Source organism: Schistocerca nitens, chromosome 4 (genome assembly GCF_023898315.1).
Source record: "Schistocerca nitens isolate TAMUIC-IGC-003100 chromosome 4, iqSchNite1.1, whole genome shotgun sequence".
NCBI classification, from domain to species: Eukaryota; Metazoa; Arthropoda; class Insecta; order Orthoptera; family Acrididae; genus Schistocerca; species Schistocerca nitens.
This window is the reverse complement of record NC_064617.1, coordinates 291,702,284-291,724,602: the sequence shown is the minus strand read 5'-3', so window position 1 is coordinate 291,724,602 and position 22,319 is coordinate 291,702,284. Positions and strand designations below refer to the sequence as shown.

The window sequence follows — 22,319 nt, the reverse complement described above, 5'->3', positions numbered from 1 at the left end:
CACTGGTATTCATTTGGAAGTAGATACAGTCTTTTTAATGTGAGCATCACTGTTTCCTGTGTTTGTTGGGCAACACTGACTTTATGTCCACTCTGTTTAACGTTGTGGCAAATGAAGATGAGAAAATAAAAAAATTACATTTTCTTTCATTCCTGTTCTGATGAAATTCTCTTGGTCACTTTAATTTCCTATATTATTTTTTCTAAAATCATTGGATACAGACAGTTTATGTAGAAGTCTGGGGTGGAGAATGGCCACCTCATAGGCATCCTTTCCACATTTTACATATCTTGGCTTGGTGTCACACCCTCTTGAAATGTGTTCATATTCCTGTTATTTATAATATGACACTGGCTTTGGTACGTAAGGCTTCACTTTCATTCAAATAAATCCGGCCTTGATGTTCTTAGGAAGGGTAGGAGAACTGCATGTAGCACCTTCATTTTCTAACACTTACTTTAAAACATATTATTATTTATTTACATTACTTGTTGCTTAACACTGATTTATCTTACAGATTTTGGTACATTTCTTAACTTATGTTGTTTCTGAATATATCTATATTAATTTTGTTTATTTTACAGGAATATTACACAACATTGTTGTGGCATTATTTAGACTGGAAGCATGGAAGCAAAATGGGTGGAAGGATACTGTCAAAATTACTTGATAAGCTTGCAGATCTTCATACCCTGACAAATCAGTCCCTAAATTTCACTGTGCCACCTGGTGGCTGCTGCTGTAACTTGATCTGCTATATTCGAGGCACTATCAGCAGGTTGTCTGGTCCAGATGCCACTGTGTATGGTATTACAGGAATTACTATTGGTGATGACATGTGGCAGTATCATGAAGAGACAGAAACCAACTTTCTCCAAACATCTGAAAATTTCTTATCCTCTGTTGCAACTCAAAGTGAAATCAAAGTTCCAATGATCTCTTCTGAGGAGATGGTAACCACCAATCAAATAAAGGAAAATAAATATTCTTGGACTCCTTGGAATTTCTATAATTTTGAACAGAACTCAGTGACAAATGGTGAAATCACTCACAATTCTGAAATTAACAGTTGTTTCTTGGACAATAAGTGTGAAACTGTGATTGATGAAGGAAATGGTAAAACAGAGAATGTTGAAGATGACCTAAATTTTTTAGAACACCTCTTCGTGCAGCCAGAGACACAGGTAAGTTGTGGTTAAGTCATCTTGCAAAATGCACATACACTAAACCTCATTTACCCAGTCTAAGTGAGACTAGATGTATTTTGGAATACTGAAAATCCAGATAATCTGGAAATATTGTATTAAATGTAAATTCTCTAATATGTACTGCAATATAAAAACCTTTTATTTTGGCACTTACATGAAACATTTATTTTGTGTTTAAACTCTGTCTTTACTGCAGCCTACCAACATTTATATGCTGAGGTAGTGTGTAAGTTTCTTTTGCTCAAACTTGTGTGGCTTTTGAGAAAAGCACAATTGCATAGATGTTTCACTAATATCAGCTCAGCTGGGGTTGTTTTTAGCTGACATTCTAGATAAACCATTAGCTTTTCATCTTCGCAACCGATCTTGGCTGGCTGTAAAGCTAGGATCACCATCAGGTAACTTGCTGCTTAAATTTAGCACCTTCTTCTGCAGCAAAAAACTGGATATTGGAACGCAATGCCCTCTTTTTCTCAATGAGTCAAACAAATAATGCTTCAACTAGTGTTTCATTTCTTGCTTCCTTAATTGTATGATGGTTCTACAAACTGTCTTTAATCATCATTTTGATGCAGAAGTCTTCAATCTCTTTTTGGTTCTTCTTCCAATCTGATACAGTTGATGTCCCTATACGATATTTTGAAGGTACATTTTTCTCCGGTTCTGCTTTGTCTATTCTGTTTAGTACTCTCAATTTTTTCCCGTTAAAACAGCCAATCCATTTCACTCAGACACACTCAAAACATGTGAACAAAAGAAAATTATTGGTACTGCTTTGTAACTGTGTAAGGAAGAGATCCACACTGACTGTGGTAATGGTAGCTGCAAGCATGGGACCTCTATGCTACCTGTGGTCCCAATGTAACAACTGTACATATATACCACATCCACTGCATACTGCACATTTTCATGTTAAAGAAATGAAAAGAAAACAAAAAATGAATCCAGACAAACTAGACACACTGATTAATGAGAGCCACATAAATTAATTTCTCATGTACTTCTAACAGTATATCAACCGACATATTGGAGGATAGCTCAGAATGTAACATTTTATGTACATCCAATGAGAAGAGAGCATCTTACTTCCAGGAAGATTTACACAGAATCAATCTTTCTAGCAGACTGATACATCATACTCAATACAGCCAAGTAGTCGAACATCAGTACTTAAGACTTACGAATATGCAGATGAAAGTGTTTGATTATTGCATTGATGAGAGACTATTAGAAGCAGTTAAATATTTGTCAGTCACCTTATGATATATAGGATTGAATGACCATGTAAATCTGATAGTGAGGAAACAAAATGTTAGAGTTCTTTCCAATGAAAGAATATTGGTGAGGAAGTAAAGTTAAACTTCAAAATCTCATCTATATTGTGATCATTAGAAACTGAGCCCTAACTCAGTTACAGAGGATGTAAAAGGAAACCAATCACACACAAATTGAAATAAGTGTATGGTATTCACCAGAAGTTATTAAAGATGCCACAGTAACCTTATGTCAGGATGAGTAGACAATGGATTCAGTTTTGAATATAAAGCTAGTGAGTTTAGTACCTATGACCCATGTGCACTAAGTGTATTTCACTACACATCATATTGTGGCACATGGACTTTTGTTGGAGGCATAACAGCAGATTACATGTAAATGTAACACTAAGAAGTAGGCTAAGAGAGCTTGCAATTCCATGAATGTTTTTGGTCCAAGTAAATTACTAATCTCTATAAGCTAACAAGCACTACTAGCCCCTAACACATGTGACATCATGCAATTCATATGGAGTCTTTCCAATAATCTCTTCACTCTGAGAACCCTTTCACTGTTCTCTCATATGTTAATTTCTCACCCTTTTTGTTCTGCAGTTTCTAGGTCACTTTTTTAACAAACAAATTTAAATGTAATAACATATGAGCTGTCTTTGAGTACAACACGAAAATCAAGATCATTGCCCTATGCATTTCCTCTGTTGCTTATTAATTTGCAACGTTCACATTTCTGCCAGTTATGTGAAAAGCAATAGTAACAGGCATCTGCAGTCTCATAAAAGAATCCTTGGTACAGAAGGTATGTGGAGAACAAGTGGACTACCAAAAGACTGTTTGAACAAAGTATGAAATGGAAAGTTCCTTTGCATCTGCCGATTATAGAGTTTGAAAAAGGTGTTGAATATCTTATCACATGGAAGAAATAAAGAGACACGTTATCTTATCACAGTTACCCAGAATAATGTGTGGCTGTTTTAGGAATGTAAATGCCATAGCTCAGGGTCTGGCCAGGATAGCCCCCCCCCCCCCCCTCTAATAACTTGTTTGGTGCTTGACTGAGAAGGTAACAGACATGGAGTGGGCCCAAGAAAGTTATGTAGAAATTTTAGACTTTGCTGTTGATATCTGCTTGTTCTTACATAACACCATCAACATGGATAGGAGTTAAGGAGCTAGGAAGTGTAAAGCAAATGCTATTGTGCTGGAGATTAGCATCCACTGGACAAAGAACATGAAAGTTATCACTGTCTCACAAGATGCTCTCAACTTTGGAGTAAAAACAGTAGAAAAAATAAATGCACTTGTCTACCTTAGAAGCAAAGCCATGAAAACAAGTGTGCAGAAGTGCTAAAGTCTTAGAAAACAAGATTAGCTGACAATTCATCCAACATTACAAAATAGATTGAAAAATCAAGAGCAGAATACCTATTTGGTAAGGACAAAAATATGAGGTTGGGGAACATAATGGTTTTCTTCTTTTATCTCATTCTGCCTTGGAAGGATGCACTGGGCTGTTGGCATGTGTGATTACTCTTTTTAATATTTGACCAGTGGGTATGGCTTTGGTTCCATTTATTTAACAATGCAATCAAGTATTGTGATGTCAACATCACAAGGTGGTTTTCTTTGTTGGGACTGATGTCTTCTCTCCCTGCCATTACATGTACTGCACTGCTAACAACTGATGCACCCTATGAGTCCTCTGTTTAGTATCTGCTTGGTTGGTGGAGGGGACATGAGGCACCATACTGACTCTCCCTTCCAGCCTGGGGCTTGGCTGCTTGCATGTTTGACACAGTGAAGTTTTTGGCTTCACATGGCTGTTCACCTGGCAGTTTATTTTCCTTCTTTTCTCCTTCTTTGGTGGTGGAGCATATTTATGAAAGCCACACAGAGACACACTCCCTAGCATGCCAATCCAGTGGACACACAAAAGTGAAAGGACGATTTTTCATGAATTACTTGCTCTTCTTCCACACTGTCTGTAGGAGACTCATCACTTTTACTCTTCTGTTCTTCCTCTGCATGAGACTTCCTTCCCAGAAAGTCAGGTGTCCTGTACAGTAGTCCCCTGAAGGTGCTCTGGATTCAGAGTGTGCTTACTTCATATGCTAATGTTTACCAGTATGTCACTAGATGCTCTGATGGCTTGTGGGAGCATTTTGATTGGTTTTTGTGGACTGAATAGAATATCTTTAATTTAATCTTGAAGTGCATATACTTACCTTCCATTATAACATTTTCATCCATATCTGAGCATAAGCAATAGTGCTCTGGCCCCATATGAGTTTAATAAATCTGATCACACAATGGATACATAAAAATGGGATTTGTTGAGGCTGCAGTATTTCAGAGATGATGGTGATGATATTTCTCACAATATTTGCACTACATCTTCAGAATTTTCCATAAAACAGAGTGGGCAATGATTTATCATAAATTTCAGGACCGGATCTAGGGGAGGGCAAACCAGGGTATCTGCCCTGGCCAGCAATTTCAGGGGGTGCCAAATTCAATTATTGAAGAAAAAAAACCTTGTTTCTCAAAGCGCTTAGCATCCAGTGCACATTGGTTTATCATTTATTCATATGATTTTGAAATGTATCCCTGTTGGACCTGAACATTTTTGAACACATTCTAAGTTGACTTCTGAAGGAATCATAATTTGATTTTTCAATGTGCGTATCATGTATGTGATGTCTCTGCCAGGGGAATCCCAGTCACATCTAGAAATAAAAAACTTCCCCACAGACAAAATGGCGTTAGGCTGTGCGAGCTGAGACGAATAAACCTGAATGGATGAATACCAATAGCTGTCTATTCATATGGTTGATTGGGTGTGCAAATGATAAGCATTATTGTAATTATTAGTGATATCTATAGATTGACTACCAACATATTATCTTCTTGGTGTATCCAAGAAAATGAAATGTTGACAGAAAATTTTTGGCCAGATCACTACGCTAGTAAAGGCCAGTTGTACAGTCCCTGGTTAGTAGCCCATTAAGTTCCATTCTCAGAATAGTATGGAAAATGCATTGTATGAACATGTAATAATGGCTAACCAGAGAATATATGCAGAATAACTTAACTGGTGATTGCGGCAAGTTTTGCAAATTTAACCAGAAAATACATTTTGACAATGGCAGGAATAGTTACAAAATAAGTGATGACAGGAAGGAGAAGAAAAAGGGACATCACACAAATTATAAGGAAGAATATGAAGATTCCAAATTTATGTAAAATTTTTGTACTACTACTACTTTTTGAACTCATGCTTGAGGAACTGCAGCATATGAATGAAATGTGAAACTATTTCCTAACAAAAAACATTTTGCTTGCAGTAGGCCTAATAGGCATTTAATGTTGGTACTTCACGAATTATATTCTGCCATGTTATTTATGTAAATAAGGTAGATAAAAATGACCATTTGTGCCAAAGCAGTCTCACTTATTTGGCGTGTGTTACAATTGATGCAGTATTAGAAAGGCCTACTTTGTTTTATTTAGCAGACACTGACAAACTGAGAAACTATACCAATCTTGGGTACTATTTGTATTAACTGATGTTTCAGTATTAGACACTGACATTTTTATTTTTCATGTAGCAAAACACTTGACAAACTTTGATGATGTGATAGATTCTTCCGCAGAAAGGAAAGCACACCTGTACAACTGTAGCAAGATTAGAGAGAAAAAAGTGCTAGTACCTAAGGATTGAAGAAATGTGTACTGTCTAAATTGTCTATTGTCTTTACTCATTTTATGTTTCCAATATTTAATTTCGTGCAGTACAAAAGAGAAAGTTATTAGCTAAAAGGAAATAATGGATGCAAATTTTCTGAATAGTTCTTGTTCTCCTGGTCACAAATAATCTCACCCAGCATTAATTATGAGTTTTTTTCAAGGGTGGTAGAATATCAAAATGGGTGACTGGGAGCAGGAAGTCACCACAGGATGTTTTAATTTCCACTGTCCTGAATATAGGTTTGAGGCTTCCATTACAAAATATACACATTTGAATTCCCCAGAACAAAATAAGGTGATGTGCAATAGAAAAATGCTGTGTGAAGAGGAATGGCAGTGCACTTTAGCACACTTAAGGCCAAACAACATGACTTACATGTCCTTAAACATATATGTTTTATATAACAATCTCTTCATAAAGATGATATTTTTGGAATAGATCTTTTTATATTTTTGATGTCCTATCTCAAATGCTGGAGTGGGAATGGGAGGGGAGGAGGGGGAGGGAGGGCAAGCCACCATGAAGTTTTTGCCCCAGTTTGGACATACCATAGGTCCAGAGCTGATAAAATTGTAAAATGTACAGAGTAATGAAACACCAATAACTGAAGATGCAGTTGCGTAGTTGTACAGCAACTATCTTGGTACAAATCCTTTAAACAAGGTTTGTCTCCCCACTCAGTAAGATGAAGCATAAGCAGGAGACAAATGCAGCCCTGCTGCTCAAGCTCATGAACTTTTATGACTCCTTATCAGCATTTAAAAATTCAGGATTCACCACCATGAATATTTTAATATATTTCATATCAGTGCAGATCAGTTACATAAAAGAATAAAAAAAATCGTATTTGTCACATTATAAACTCAACTTGTAATAGATATTAAGAAACTTAATGTGAACTGAAATGTGTGAGGATTCCCTTTTAAACATCTTGGAAGAATTTCTGCGTGTGAAGTAATATCTTCATACCTAACTATATTACTGCAGCATAATTCACCTTGCTGCTTGGTGCATGAATTATAGACTGAAGCTAAGAGTGATATCATCACTGAGAAGATGCAAATAGCTTTCTATTTAAGAATTTATATATAAATATTACAAACTGACTGGTATAAGTCATTATATATCAGCCTCATAAAGGTATTTCTACATTTTAAGTTAACCCATTTTAACTATATTGTTGTTGTAGAGGTCTTCAGCTCAAGACTGGTTCAATGCAGCACTCCATGCAGATTTATTTTGTGCAAGTTTCTTCATCTCTGCAGTACTGCTGCAACCTATATCCATTTGAACCTCATTACTGTATTCAATTCTTGCTCTCCCTCTACAGTTTTCACCTGCATACTGCAATCCTTTACCAAATTGACAATATCTTGATGCCTTATAATGTGACCTATCAATAAATCCCTTCTTTTAGTCAATCTGTGCCATAAATTTCTTTTTTCCCCAATTGAATTCGGATCCTTGTCATTAGTTACTTGATCTACCCATCCAGTCTTTTTCATTAGTTACTTGATCTAACTATCCAGTCTCTGATAGCATTCTTCTGTATCACCACAATTCAAAATCCTATATTCTCTTCTTGTCTGAACAGTTTATCATCCACATTTCATGTCTGTACTGTGCTGCACTCTAGACAAATACCTTTAGAAAAGACTTTCTAACATTTAAATGTATATTTCGTGTTAGCAAATTTCTCTTTTCTCTGTTTATTCTCTCTACTTTCTTTATTGTCACTTATTTTGCTTACCAAATAGCAAAGCTCATTTACTATATTTAGAGCATTATAACCAGATTTAATTTAACTGCAATCCACTATCTTTGTTTTGGTTTTGTTGAGATTCATCTTATAAGCTGTTTTCAAGACACAATCTATTTTGTTCAACTGATCTTCTAAGTCCTTGCCATTTCTGAGAGAATGCAATGTCATCAGTGAACACAAACTTTTTATTTATTTCTTCTTGCTAAATTTTAAATCCCTCTCCCCATTTCTCCTTTATTTTCTTTACTGCTTGCTCAATGTACAGCTGAATAACACTGACCATAAGCTTGATTGAATTGCAATTCCCTCACTGCAAGAGGCTTTTTTTGTGAACTTGTATCATGTAGAGGCTCAGAGAGCACAGCAGTAACAAGTGACACTCAAGAATTCTATTCAGTTTTGAACTTCCGTTTGAAAAAAAAAAGTCTTTCAGCAGATTACTGAAATGATTGTTTTTTGATACAATTCACATCTTATGATTTTATAATTCTACCAAAAGCATTCCTCTTTTTCAGACAGAGCTTCAAAACTGAGCAGAATTCTCAATAAATAGTTGTCAGTGCTGTGCTCTCAGTACATCCATGTGATACAACTTCAGAAAAAAGCATCTTGCAGCAACAGGAATTATATGTATAAAACACTGACAGAAAAGTAGCTTCAGGGCTGATTAAAGAGAATGTAATGACAGTCCAGAGGACACTGTTTCAATATAAACAGTATAAATTTGCAAAAAGATTAGCATGGGAAGTGTTTACTTATGTTAGTTACTACAAAAGGGTTGAACAACTTTCAATGAAATGGTAGTAAATAAAAGATTTCACAAATATAGAGTTTCAGTCAACAAAATACAGTGCAACACACAATGTTATTCATGTAAAAAAAAGTCCAGTAGTCATTTCTGTGCATATGAAAGTTTTCCTTCTGTACACTATAGTAAAATTATGTGTAAGAAAGAAACAGACAATGAATCAAAATTTCTTAGTAATTTTATGGGCCTATTTGTCAGTCTGTGTGCCAGATATAAGTAATAAACTCATTAAATTACTTTTTTGTCAGGTTCTGGATACCCAGCACCCTTTACCAACAGAACAAGGCTGTACACCACAGTGGAGCTCAGCAGCAGAGTTCCAGTGGAATACACCAGTTCACAACAATAGCTCAATAAATACCAGCATGGAGGTCACCTCTGGCTACGGTGAAACAGAAGGAATGCAGCAGCTCTACACATGTCCTACCACATATTTACCTGATGTTTATTGAAAAAAAAAAAAAAAAAAAAAGAACATTGTTATCAGACAGAATTTAATGGTCATTTACAATAATACTCTAACGGATGTGAATAAAAAACCAACCAACAACCAACAGTTATAAATATCTGTAGTTGAAAGCAGACAAGCTGAAAGCAAAGAGAGAGATTAAGGTTGAGAGTCTCTTAGATCATCATCTTCACTTATTGCAGGACTGTTATTTGGTCTCTTGTGCTGCCACTCAACTGTAAATATGCTGTTTTGTTCTTTGTTTCCTTGTACTTTTTAAAATGCTCCTCTTGTTTTTTCTTCTCTCTCCTTTTCACCTTTTATTTCCAACATAAACTTTTTCTGTTTTCAAATAATCCTACCTCTCTATTTTGTTGAAACCTTAGTTTTGAGTAAATATGACTGCTGTTAGCATCTTAGACCGGATATGAGGTATCACTATATGGACCAGTAACTCAGTAAACTAATGGCTTGATATTGATTGTAAGATTGGCCTGTGGAATAAACATTAGTTTTTTTATTGCAAAGCAGCTGCTGCAACCTCAGAACAAACTCTTTCACAGCCAAACTCACATCCTGCCCTGCCAAATAGACAGATAGAAGTAACAACATGTAATGGACATTTACTGCTAGTAATTGTACCCAGAGTATTATGATATATCAAATACAGTTTTGTCATTCAGCATGAAAATAACATGAGCTGCCACACGCACTCCTCCTCTCCAACTTACGACCTAAGAAATGCTATTGGTTAATCATAACGTTTTCAGTCACATTTTTACAGCTTTGCATGAAGATGGTTGCTTGGAAAATTTGTGATAGTTGGTCATATTTTGTTCCAGAGGTAAGATCATTTTAAAAATACCAAATTTTGGTGACTAATTTTTAAGATAAAGTAACTAGATTATAGGCTAAAGTTAAGATACAATTAGCCTTCTATTTAAAAATGTTTATTTATGAATAAATGTTACAAATTTAATAATAAATATTGCTATACATGAGTCTCTTAAATGTTCATCTGTATATTTAATAATAATAATTACTTTGCCTTTCTTTTTTCTGTCCATAATATGAACTTTTCAATTTTGTTCTGTATTATCATCTATTCTTATAATAATTTTCATACTGATGTAGTACAAAGAAATGTTTTGATCCTTGCCTTGAAAAGAAAAAACTGTTTAATGCAAACAACCACACAAACATTTGCCATCTGATTCTTTTACTTGAGAAAAAAGTGAAAGCCATATAATATGCAGTCGGTTTTTATTTCTCCTGTGCATTTTGCACCAAATGGAAAAAAGAAAAAGCTTTATTTTCAAATAAATATGCCAGAAGTGTCATTTCCATTGGAGAGGAAAAGGTGAAATGCATTGATCTATACACTGATGGAGGTAAAAAAAAAAAATTATGCACAAGTTTCATTAACTTAGACATATAACTTCACTCTATCTGAAACTTCATTTAATTGAAGATTGGTTTACTGAACAAGATCTGCTGTTATCAGAACATTAGGAGTCATGATACTGTAAGAAAAACTCCAGCAGCAGAATGCGATTTGTGCACTTGCAGACATTAGTAGCAAACTGTTAATTTTTACTGAATATTAGTGCAGAAATTGGGGTTTGAGGCCAAAACATGATGAATCTTGAAGGTTTTGATGTGAAAAGAACATTAATATTATCTAAATCTTTACAATAATTTTCTTAATAAGAATGTTTTCTACTATATTATTCCACTTTTTGTCTCCATATTCTTTCAGTATTCATACTGGGTTTGCTAATAGTTGATCTGATAATAGATGTAAAACACAAATGCCCATTTTGAGTAAAAAGCACAAGCCATTTCTGATAAACCTGAAATTGAAATGCTTCTTATATTTTAAAAAAATAAATTGTGTTTTCTTCCAGTTCTGCGTGAATGATGAACAGATGATGTACAGTGTAGTAGAAAGTGGGAATTTGTTGGTGCCAAACAAATATGTTGTTTTCCAGTTTTGTGTGAATGGTGAACTAGATGATGCACAGTGTAGTAGAAAGTGGGAATTGCTAATTCTGACACTTGTAAAAGTATAATCGGAAAGAATTGTACACACAATGTTTCAAACTTTATTCTGTTTTAGGTAAAGCATAACAAAGTTTGGAAACAACAGTATTAAAAACAACAGGCAAGTGAATGTTGGAAATTTTGCAGAAATTAGATCAATTGTAATGTTACACATGTTTTCACTGACATATGATATCACTCACTCATAGAAACCAGTGCTTGATTTCAGCTGTAAACAAAACGAGAGGAATGTTGATTGTCAGCTCCACTTTGTGCTATTGTAAAGACAGGAATTCTGCCTTATGACACTCAGTAGATGACTTTGATGTTGGTTCTAATGCTCAGCATAGCAGAGATAGAAGCATTTTCAGTCTATGTGTATGTATGATCTCAGGTAGCCACTTAGTTCAAAAAAGCATTTTTTGTTTCTTCAGAATACAAATCTTATTGCCAACCTGACACCTCTGCAGTCCCTCTTGAAGAAACATTCTACTTTTTTCTGTTTTTTTGACATTTTCCTTTATCCTCTTTGTCATTTATTCACCAGCCTCAGAAAAAAAGTAGGATGTTTCTGGAAGTGAACCAACCATATTGTTTTGAGTGTGTGTTTGTATAATCACAGTTTTTCATTAAGGTTCTTTCTCATGTCTTTAGTCCTTCTATATTTATTTGGTTTATTAAAAATAGCAACATGTACAAATTTTATGTCAGAAGCACTGCCTGGTGGGGATGAGCATATTACTTGAAGTTTATTTTATTGTGTGTGTGTGTGTGTGTGTGTGTGTGTGTGTGTGTGTGTGTGTGTGTGGCGCACGCATCTGTGGTGCGCACCACTCCATTAAAACCTTACACTGTCCAGTGCTATAGACTATACATAATTTAAGCAATAGAATAAAACTACAAACTATTTTTAAGTAGAACCGTTTTGTAATTATCTATCAATACTGTAAATTGTATTGTAACAACCACTCCTAGTCATTTTATGCAGTATGCTTTTGTCTAAAGTGATCTCTAGTGTTTGTGTTCATTTATATTGTTTCATGATAAAGTAAATAAATCATAAATGTTAGTTTGTGAGAATTATTTGTCAAAAATTTATAAAATGCACAGAAGTTAATTAAAATGATCTATTTATTTGTTTATTTAATTGATTATCTTCAGTTCAGTTGTTACTATTATAAAAATGTGAGAAATAAAGAGTGAAACACATATCTAAGTGGTTCTGTTGTTTAATTAATAGAGGGAAACATTCCAAGAGGGAAAAATATATCTAAAAACAAAGATGATGTGACTTACCAAACGAAAGCGCTGGCACGTCGATAGACACACAAACAAATACAAACATACACACAAAATTCAAGCTTTTGCAACAAACTGTTGCCTCATCAGGAAAGAGGGAAGGAGAGGGAAAGACGAAAGGATGTGGGTTTTAAGGGAGAGGGTAAGGAGTCATTCCAATCCCAGCTCCCGGGATTCGAATGACTCCTTACCCTCTCCCTTAAAACCCACATCCTTTCGTCTTTCCCTCTCCTTCCCTCTTTCCTGATGAGGCAACAGTTTGTTGCAAAAGCTTGAATTTTGTGTGTATGTTTGTATTTGTTTGTGTGTCTATCGACGTGCCAGCGCTTTCGTTTGGTAAGTCACATCATCTTTGTTTTTAGATATATGGTTCTGTTGTTTTTCATATAACACATTGCTTCCCTGAAAAACCTTCACATTATTCAAAATTTTTTTATATCCTCTGAAAACATAGTCCATGTTGTTACTGAATTCTTGTTTGAAACTAAAGGGATTTTTATTACAAACTGATTAGTGAAGAAACTGTGTTAAATCACCTTCTATGAGTGCAGAAAGAAGGATATAAAATGAACGGCAACAAAAGCAAAGCCAGGATAATGCAATGTAGTTGTATTAAATCAGTTGATGCTAAGGGAATTAGCTTAGGAAGCAAGACACTAAAAGTAATACATGAGTTTTGTTATTTTGGTTCAAATGGCTCTGAGCACTATGGGACTCAACTGCTGAGGTCATTAGTCCCCTAGAACTTAGAACTAGTTAAACCTAACTAACCTAAGGACATCACAAACATCCATGCCCGAGGCAGGATTCGAACCTGCGACCGTAGCGGTCTTGCGGTTCCAGACTGCAGCGCCTTTAACCGCACGGCCAATTCGGCCGGCGTTATTTTGGTAGCAGAATAACTGATGATGGCTGAAGTAGAGAGGATATAAAATGTAGACTGGCAATGACAAAAAAAGCATTTCTGAAGAAAAGAAACTTGTTAACATCAAATATGGGTTTAAGTGCTGGAAGCGTTTTCTGAAAGTATTTGTATGGAGTGCAGCCATGTATGGGAGTGAAACATGGATGATTACCAGTTTAGATAAGAACAAAACAAAAGTTGTTGAAATATGGTGCTACAGAAGCATGCAGATAACTGAGTGTGTGGATCACATAACTCAAGAGGATGTACTAAATAGAATTGAGGGGAAAAGAAGTTTGTAGCACAACCAAACTAGAAGAATGAATCAGTTGATAGGACACATTCTGAGACTTCAAGCAGTCACCAATTTACTATTGGAGGGAAGGATGAGGGTATAAATTGTAGAGGCAGACCAAGAGATGAATACAGTAAGCAGTTTCAGAAGAATGTAAGAAGCAGTAGTTATTCGGAGATGAAGAGGCTTGCACAGGATGGAGTAGCATGGAAAGCAGCATCAAGCCAGTCTTTGAATGAAGTCCATAAAACAAAGAGTACACAACATAAACCAAAAAATTGCTAGGCTCCCACGTTCAACCTTTTAGAAGTGTTATTCAGCTTCACATGCCACTAAGCCATATATGTCCAATGCCTTTCATTAAAAATGTATGACCAGAACATGTAATGTTGTTGTCTTTTTGCGTGCCTAATAAAACATGTATGAAAACTTATTTAATTGTTGTGTCATGTACTAAGTTGGCCGAAGTCACCCAATCCTTTCAAAACACAAACTCCCAACACACAAAATGACTAGGGCTTGAAATTACCTCACACTCTTCTACACCGAATACACATATAAAATGATAATCTAACTGCAGTTTTACTTTCTTTTTGTAGGGAGGAAGTAGCAAAAACTTCTACTAAAAGAAAGTATGATTATGTTACAAAGCTTTTTTTGGTGTTATACATTACTGATACTGAGATCTGTATCTTGAATATTTATATGCAAATATAATGTTCAGACTGCTGTTCAGACAAGAGCTTATTCCAGTTTTACTTGGTGACATTTTAGTACTGGCTGATTTTATACAAAACTACACATAAACTTTTTGCTCTTGTTTGTACATGATTGTGGCTTAGTGCTGACTCACTGTGGTTCTGACCACTATTCCTATTTAAAAACTAGTGTGGAAAGATTTTTAAAAACTGTCACAATACACAGCAATTACACATTCTGTAACGGTACAGAAAAAAGGAATAATAAGAAATATTTATACATATCTGGCAGTTGAGTTATGTCACTTTATTATTTACTCTATATTCTTAAAATGGCTTTAATATGAGTTCCTGTATTCTGAAGTGTATTTTTAGGTGTGCTCTTTTCTAGCAAAGCCTGTCAAAATATTTCCAGAAAACAAATTTATATTCATAATATTTCATTAACTAACATTCTTCTAGCAAAAGTGTATGTTTGTGAGTACATAAAAATTTGAATAATCAGGCACCATTATTTTTGAGTGAACTAATAAATTTAGAAAAAATACAAGGGTTTTCAAATGAGATATGTCAATCTAAAAAACAAATACTCACTACTGGGGTCAAACTATTAAGTACAGTACACAAAGCTTTTTCAAACCTCAAAGTTGAATATTTCCCTGAATATAAGGTCATCAGCCAACTATTAGTTACTACTTAAACAATAAAGATTACAAAAATGAAGTTTATAAGGTAATTTCTGGTATTATATACACAACTGTATCTATATTATGCAAGAAGTGTTTGCTTATTTCATTACTAAAATGGAATACTACCATCACCAAAGGTTTATCAAATTACAGGTCCTATGTACAGATTTATATACTTCTGCAGATAAATCTTTTACTAGCATTGTCAGAATAACTTTATTTTATAATTGCTGTTGTTGCTATGTTGTGATATTCAGTCCAAAGACTGGGTTGATATAGTTTACATGCTACTCTCTCCTGTGCAAGCCTCTTCATCTCTGAATAACTACTGCACCCCTCATCCTTCTGAATATGCTTATTATATTCATGTCTTGGTCTCCGTCTACAATTTTGACTCCCTCCCCCTTCATTCCCACATTTCCCTCCAATACTAAATTGGTGATCCCTAGAAGTTTCAGAATGTGTCCTATCAATCAATCCCCTCTTTTAATCATGTTTTGCCACAAATTTCTTGTCTCCACAATTCCATTCAGTACCCCCTCATGAGATACATTAGCATTCTTCTGTAGCACCACATTTTGAAAACTTTGTTCTCGTCTTGTGTAAACTGCCATCCATGTTTCACTGCCATATATGGTTGCACTCCATACAAATACTTTCAGAAAAGACTTCCTAATGCTTAAGTCTATACTCAGCGTTAATAAATTTCTCTTCTTCAGAATAACTTTTCTTGTCATTATGAGTCAACATTTTATATCCCCTCCACTTTGGTCATCATCAGTTATTTTGCTTCCCAAACATAAAAAATCATCTGCTACTTTCACTGTCTCATTTCCTAATGTAATTCCCTCAGGATCACTTAATTTAATTTGATTACATTCCATTATTCTTTTTTTGCTTTCATTGATGTTAATGTTATATCCTCCTTTCAAGACATTTTCCATTACATTCAAATGTTCTTCAGAGTCCTTTCTGTCTCTGACAGAATTACAATGTCATCATCAAGCCTCAAGGTTTTTATTTCTTCACCCTGAACTTTAATTCCTGCTCCAGACTTTTCTTTGGTTTCCTTCACTGCTTACTCAATGGCTGAGCACTCTGGGACTTAACAGCTATGGTCATCAGTCTACTTGCTCAATGTACAGACTGAATAACATCAGGGATAGCCTACAACCCTATCTCACTCCCTTCTCAACCATTGCTTCCCTTTCATGCCCCTCAGCTCTCAGAACTGCCACCTGGTTTCTGTAAAAGTTGCAAATAGCCTTTCATTCCCTGTGTTTTATGCCTATTACCTTCAGAATTTCAAAGAGCATATTCCAGTCAACATTGTCAAAAGCTTTCTTTAAATCTAAAAATACTATAAATATAGGTAGTCTTTCCTCAATCTATCTTCTAAAATATTTAGTAGGGTCAGTGTTGTCTCACAGGTTCCTACATTTCTCTGGAATCTAAACCAATCTTTCCCTAGGTTGGCTTCTACCAGTTTCACCATTCTTCTATAAAGAATTTGTGTTACTATTTTGCAACCATAATGTATTAAATAGATAGGTCAGTAATTTTCAAACCTGCCAGCAATTGCTTTCTTTGGAACTGGAATTACTACATTCTTCCTGAAGTCTGAAGGTATTTTGCCTGCCTCATACATCTTGAACACCAGATGGAAGATTTTTGTCATAGCTGTCAGTAGTTCTGACAATGTGTCTATTCCCAAGGCCTTGTTTAGACTTGGGTGTTTCAGTGCTCTGTCAAATTCTTCTCGCAGTATCATAGCTATCATCCCATATTCATCTACATCCTTTTCCATTTCTTTAATATTGTCTTCAAGTTCATCTTCCTTGTATGACCCTCTACATACTCATTCCATCTTTTCAGCTTTCCATTCTTTGCTGAACGCTGGTTTTTAATCTGACCTCTTGATGTTCATACTGCTGCTTCTCTTTTCTCCAAATGACTCTTTAATTTTCCTGTAGGTGGTATCTGTCTTTCCCCTAGTGAAACAAAGGAGACCTCAGGTGGGATATTAACAATGTAGAAAAATTTAGATTGCTACTTACCATAAAGATGGCACATTAAGTTGCAGAGAGGTACAATTAATAGATACTTACACATAAGCTTTCAGCCACAGCCTCCATCAGCAAAAGAGAAACACACACCATTCATTCACACAAGCAAGCTTCCCTCAAGCATAGGTGACCACCACCTCTGGCAGCTTGGGCCAGAACGCAGCTATCACGTAGGATGGAAGCAGCAATCTGAAGAGGCTGGGGAAGTGGAAGAGATAGCAGTGTGCATGTGGCGGGGGGATGACAGCTGTCTAATGGAGTGTGCTGGGCTACAATGTAAACAGTGCAGGTGCAGGTTGTCTATCCTGCCTGCAATAGCATGTTCACTATGCTCTTCATAGTAGCGTATCCAAATTAATATTTTCTTGAATGAGATTTTCACTCTGCAGCAGAGTGTGTGCTGATATGAAACTTCCTGGCAGATTAAAACTATGTGCTCTAGAGCACTTGCCCGTGAAAGGCAAAGGTCCCGAGTTCGAGACTCAGTCCGGCACACAGTTTTAATCTGCCATGAAGTTTCATATTTTCTTATTCATTATTAAACCCACTCTTGCAACACCCCTTTTTGATTCTGTAGTTCTAACTGCATATTCACATAGCTAGAAGTACTGTTCTTCCTGCCAACAAACTTCATTAATTCCCACTATGTCTACCTTCAGCCTATCCACTTACCTTTTTAAATATTCTAACCTAACCGCCTGATTAAAGGATCTAAGATTCCATGCTCCAATCTGTAGAACATGAATTTTGTCTCTCCTGTTGACATCATCCTCCTGAGTAGTCCCTGCCCAAAGATCTGACTGGGGGCTATTTTCCATGGACTTTATCATCAGTGAGGTGGCTTGCATGTCTTAGTGATACAGATAGTTAGACCATAGTTGCAACTCCAACAGAAGGGTATCTGTTGAGAGGCCAGACAAATGTGTGGTTCCTGAAGAGGGTCAGTAGCCTTTTCAATAGCTGCAGAGCAAAAGTCTGGATGACTGACTGATCTGGCCTTGTAACTTCAACCAAAACAGTCTAGCTGTGCTGGTACTGCGAACTGCTGAAAACAAGGGGAAACTACAGCGTAATTTTTTCCTGAAGGCATGCATACCTAGCTCTATTTTATAGTAACCAACACAATTCAAATGATCACATTACAGGCTGAACTCAAAGGCTGTGATGATCCTCTTATTGCTATTCTGTCACCTACGAAGAGCAACGTAGCCATTATTTTAGATCACATTGATTACAACAAATATACTTGGCTAATGGTTAAGGAGAACATGTGCTGCAAATTTTCATAGGATCTGATGACAAAAATAATGTCATTATCAGAAAATCTGAAGCAGTCACTGCTGGAAGACAGTACTATTCAGAATATCTTTCCTTATGAACTCAGATAACCAATGTATTTTGAGCTGTCCAAAATAGATACAAAAGGAAACACTGCTGCAGCCTACCATTAACATCATGGGGCAACCAACTTGTAGACTGGCAAAATATCTGGCCAGTGATCTTGTTCCATATGTGCATCACTGGGTGCATCGTACCAAGAGCATCCACAGTTTCATCAGCTGAATTAAGGATTTACATCTTGAAGAAGATGATGCAATCCTTAGCTTATGGTCTCACTATTGATATGTGTTCCTATCAAAGAGTGTATAGAACTCCTCTTGCAGGTCTTTGACAGCACAGTTGATGGACTTCTTAAGCAGCCCTTGACATCCTTGTACTTCCTATATGGTAGCTTCATCAGGAGCAACTGACTGTCAAAATAGCCGCAGTGGTGGCCTTATATAGTCCAAAGACAGCTTCTGATTGGTCAATAGTTATGTCATGCTGTTGCAAATGATGTCAATGTCTGTGCTGGTGGCACCACCACTCCCACCACAGGGTAGACATTGTGACAAATATCTCTGGCTCTTCTCTGCATCAAGGGCTCACTTCCATGCACTGCTAAGATTTTATCTGCCATCACAGTTAAAGGTTTTCTCACACATTCTTATTTCTATGGCCTTTTCAATTATATATTTCCAGTATGTGGAAGCCTGGGACAAAACTTATATTTCTTCAAAAAGTATTTTATGTTTGTTTGTGAGGCTGTGCTCAGCAACTGCAGATTTCTCCTGTTCTTGACTTTTAATGTGCTGTTGATGTTCTGCATAGTGGCCAGGAATGGTGCAGATGGACTGACCAATGTAATTGCTTTTGCACTCACATTGAATGTTGTAAATTCCAGAAATCCTGAGGCTGAGACTGTCCTTGGTAGGGTGTAGTATCTGCTTTATCTTCTAAGGAGATCGGAAAATACATCTGATACCTAGTCTTCCCAAAACTCTTCCTATTTTGCTGGATGTAGCACTGCTAAAAGGAAGGAATTCATCAGTGGCTCTTCACATGAGTGTTCAACATTTTCATGTTTCCGTTTCTAGGAGAACACTGGCGTGATGTCACACGAGCCATAGTCAATCTTTCAGAAAATATACTACAGATGATTAATTTCAGAATGGTACCTTGTTGACACAAGCATACTAATCATGAGTCCACACTTAGCCTTACTAGAGACCATTCATATGATAGATGAAAAGGCATACAACTGGTTTACGGCAGTTTAAGTCAGAATCTCACAAAAACACATATAATGCAGTTTCAAATAAGCAGAAAAGATCTGTTAGCCATTAATGGTCAGGCAATTAATAAAATACATAAATTTCTTAGGTGTCCAACTGGATAACATCCTAAAATGGAATTAACACATAGGTAAGTTAATCACAAAGTTTATTTAAGCATGCTTTGCTCTTAGAAATACTCCTCATCACGCCAACATCAAGAGGAGTCGGTTGGCCTATTTTTCATTGTTTTCACTCCCTGTTGTCTTATGGAAGTATCTGCTGACACAATGCAAGTAAAGAAAATAAAGTATTTATTCACCAGGAGTGGACAATAACAACACTGTGTAAAGCAGATTTTTTTGAGCCATCAGTCTTCTGGTTGGATTGATGCAGCCCACCACAAATTCCTCTCCTGTGACAACCTCTTCATCTCAGAGTAGCACTTGCAACCTACATCCTCAATTATTTGTCTTTCTCTACAGTTCTTACCCTCTACGGTTCCACCTAATATCAAGGAAGTTATTCTGTGATGCCTTAATAGATGTCCTACCATCACATCCATTCCTCTTGTCAATGTTGTCCATACATTCCTTTCCTCGCTGACCCATGGAAAACCTCCTCTTTTTCTGCCTTATCTATCCACCTAATTTTCATCATTCTCCTGTAGCACCACATCTCAAATGCTTTGATTCTCTTCTGTTCTGGTTTTCTCACAGTCCATGTTTCATTACTATAAAATGCTGCACTCCAAACCTAAATTGTCAAATATTTATCCTCACATTGAGGCCTATGTTTTATACTGCTAGACTTCTCTTAACCAGGAATGCCCCTTTTGACAGTGCTAGTCTGCTTTTGATGTCCTGTTTGCTCTGTCTGTCATGGGTTATTTTGCTGCCTAGGTAGCAGAATTCCTTAACTTTATCCACCTCATGATCACCAATTTTAAATTCACTCTTAAGTCCTTCTTTTATTTCCATAATTGCTTCTTCGATGAATAGACTGAACAATAGATTTGAAAAACAACATTTTTGCTGTACACCCTTTTTAATCTGGGCACTTCATTCTTGGTCTTCTGCTTTTATTGTTCCTTCTTGGCTGTTGTACATGCTGTATATTACCCATCTGTCCCTGTAGCTTATCCCTATTTTTCTCAGAATTTTGAACATCTTGCACCATTTGACATTGTTGAACACTTTTTCTAGGTTGACTGAGCCTGTGAACATGTCTTGATTTTTCTTTAGTCTTGCTTCCATTATCAGCTACATCAGATCTGCCTGTCTGGTGCCTTTCCCTTTCTTAAAGACAAACTGATATTAATCTAAGACACCTTCAATTTTCTTTTCCATACTTCTGTATATTATTCCCGCCAGCAACTGAAATTTTTGAGCTGTTAAGTTTATTGTGCAATAATTCTTGCACTTGTCAGCTCTTGTAATCTTCAGAACTGTGTGGATGATGTTTTTCTGAAAGTCAGATGGTGTATACACAACTAGGTGAATAATTGTTCTGTATCCACCTCCATCAATGATTTTAGAAATTCTGTTGGGATGATATCAATATCTTCTGCCTCATTTGATCTGAAGTCTTCCAAGGCTCTGTTAATTTTTGATTCTAATACTGGATCCCCTATCTCTTCTATAACTGACTCCTGTTTCTTCTTCTGTAATGTTATCAGACAAGTCTTCCCCCTCAAAGAGGTCTACAGTGTGCTCTTTCCACCTAACTGCTCTCTCCTCTGCATTTAACAGTGGAATTCCCATTGCACTCTTAATGTTATCACCCTGGCTTTTAATTTCAAAGAAGCTTGTTTTGAGTTTTCTATGTGCTGAGGCAGTCCTTCCAACAGTCATTTCTTTCTCAATTTCTTCACATTTTTCCTGCAGCCATTTTGCCTTAGCTTCCCTGCACTTACTATTTATTTCATCCCTAAGTGACTTGTATTTCATTGTTTCCAAATTTCCCTGAACTTTTTGTGCTTCCTTCTTTCATTGATCAACTGAAGCATTTCTTCCATTACCCATGGTTTCTTTGCAGTTACCGTTTTTTGCACCTATGTCTTTCTTTCCAGTTTCCATGATTGTCCCTTTTAGAGATGTCCATTCCTCTTCAATCAAACTGCCTGCTGAGCTATTCCTTATTGTATTATCTATAGCCTTAGAGAACTTAAATTGTATCTCTTCATTCCTTAGTACTTTCATATCCCACTTCTTTGTGTATTGATTCTTCCTGATAAGTCCCTTAAACTTCAGCTTATTCATCATTACTACTACAACATGATCTGAGTCAATAACTTCTCCTGGGTATGCCTTATAATACAGTATCTGATATTCGAATCTCTGCCTGATCATGATGTAATCTAACTGAAATCTTCCCATATCTCCTGACCTTTGCAGGTATACCTCCTCCCCCTTATTCTTGAACAGAATATTCACTGTTAGTAGCTGAATCTTATTGCAGAAGTCAGTTAGTCTTTCCTCTCTCTC

At 36.1% G+C, this 22,319-nt stretch overlaps 1 protein-coding gene across 1 annotated transcript in view; it reads left to right on the top strand.

The window, feature by feature from the left end:
- Positions 1-9,249, top strand: part of LOC126252258 (uncharacterized) — a 54,479-nt gene extending 45,230 nt beyond the window's left edge. Inside the window, exons 5-6 of the mRNA XM_049953131.1 lie at positions 585-1,184; positions 9,046-9,249. Of these exons, the coding sequence (XP_049809088.1) occupies positions 585-1,184; positions 9,046-9,249 (804 nt within the window). The remainder of the gene's footprint in view (positions 1-584; positions 1,185-9,045) is intronic.
- Positions 9,250-22,319: the final 13,070 nt, after the last annotated feature.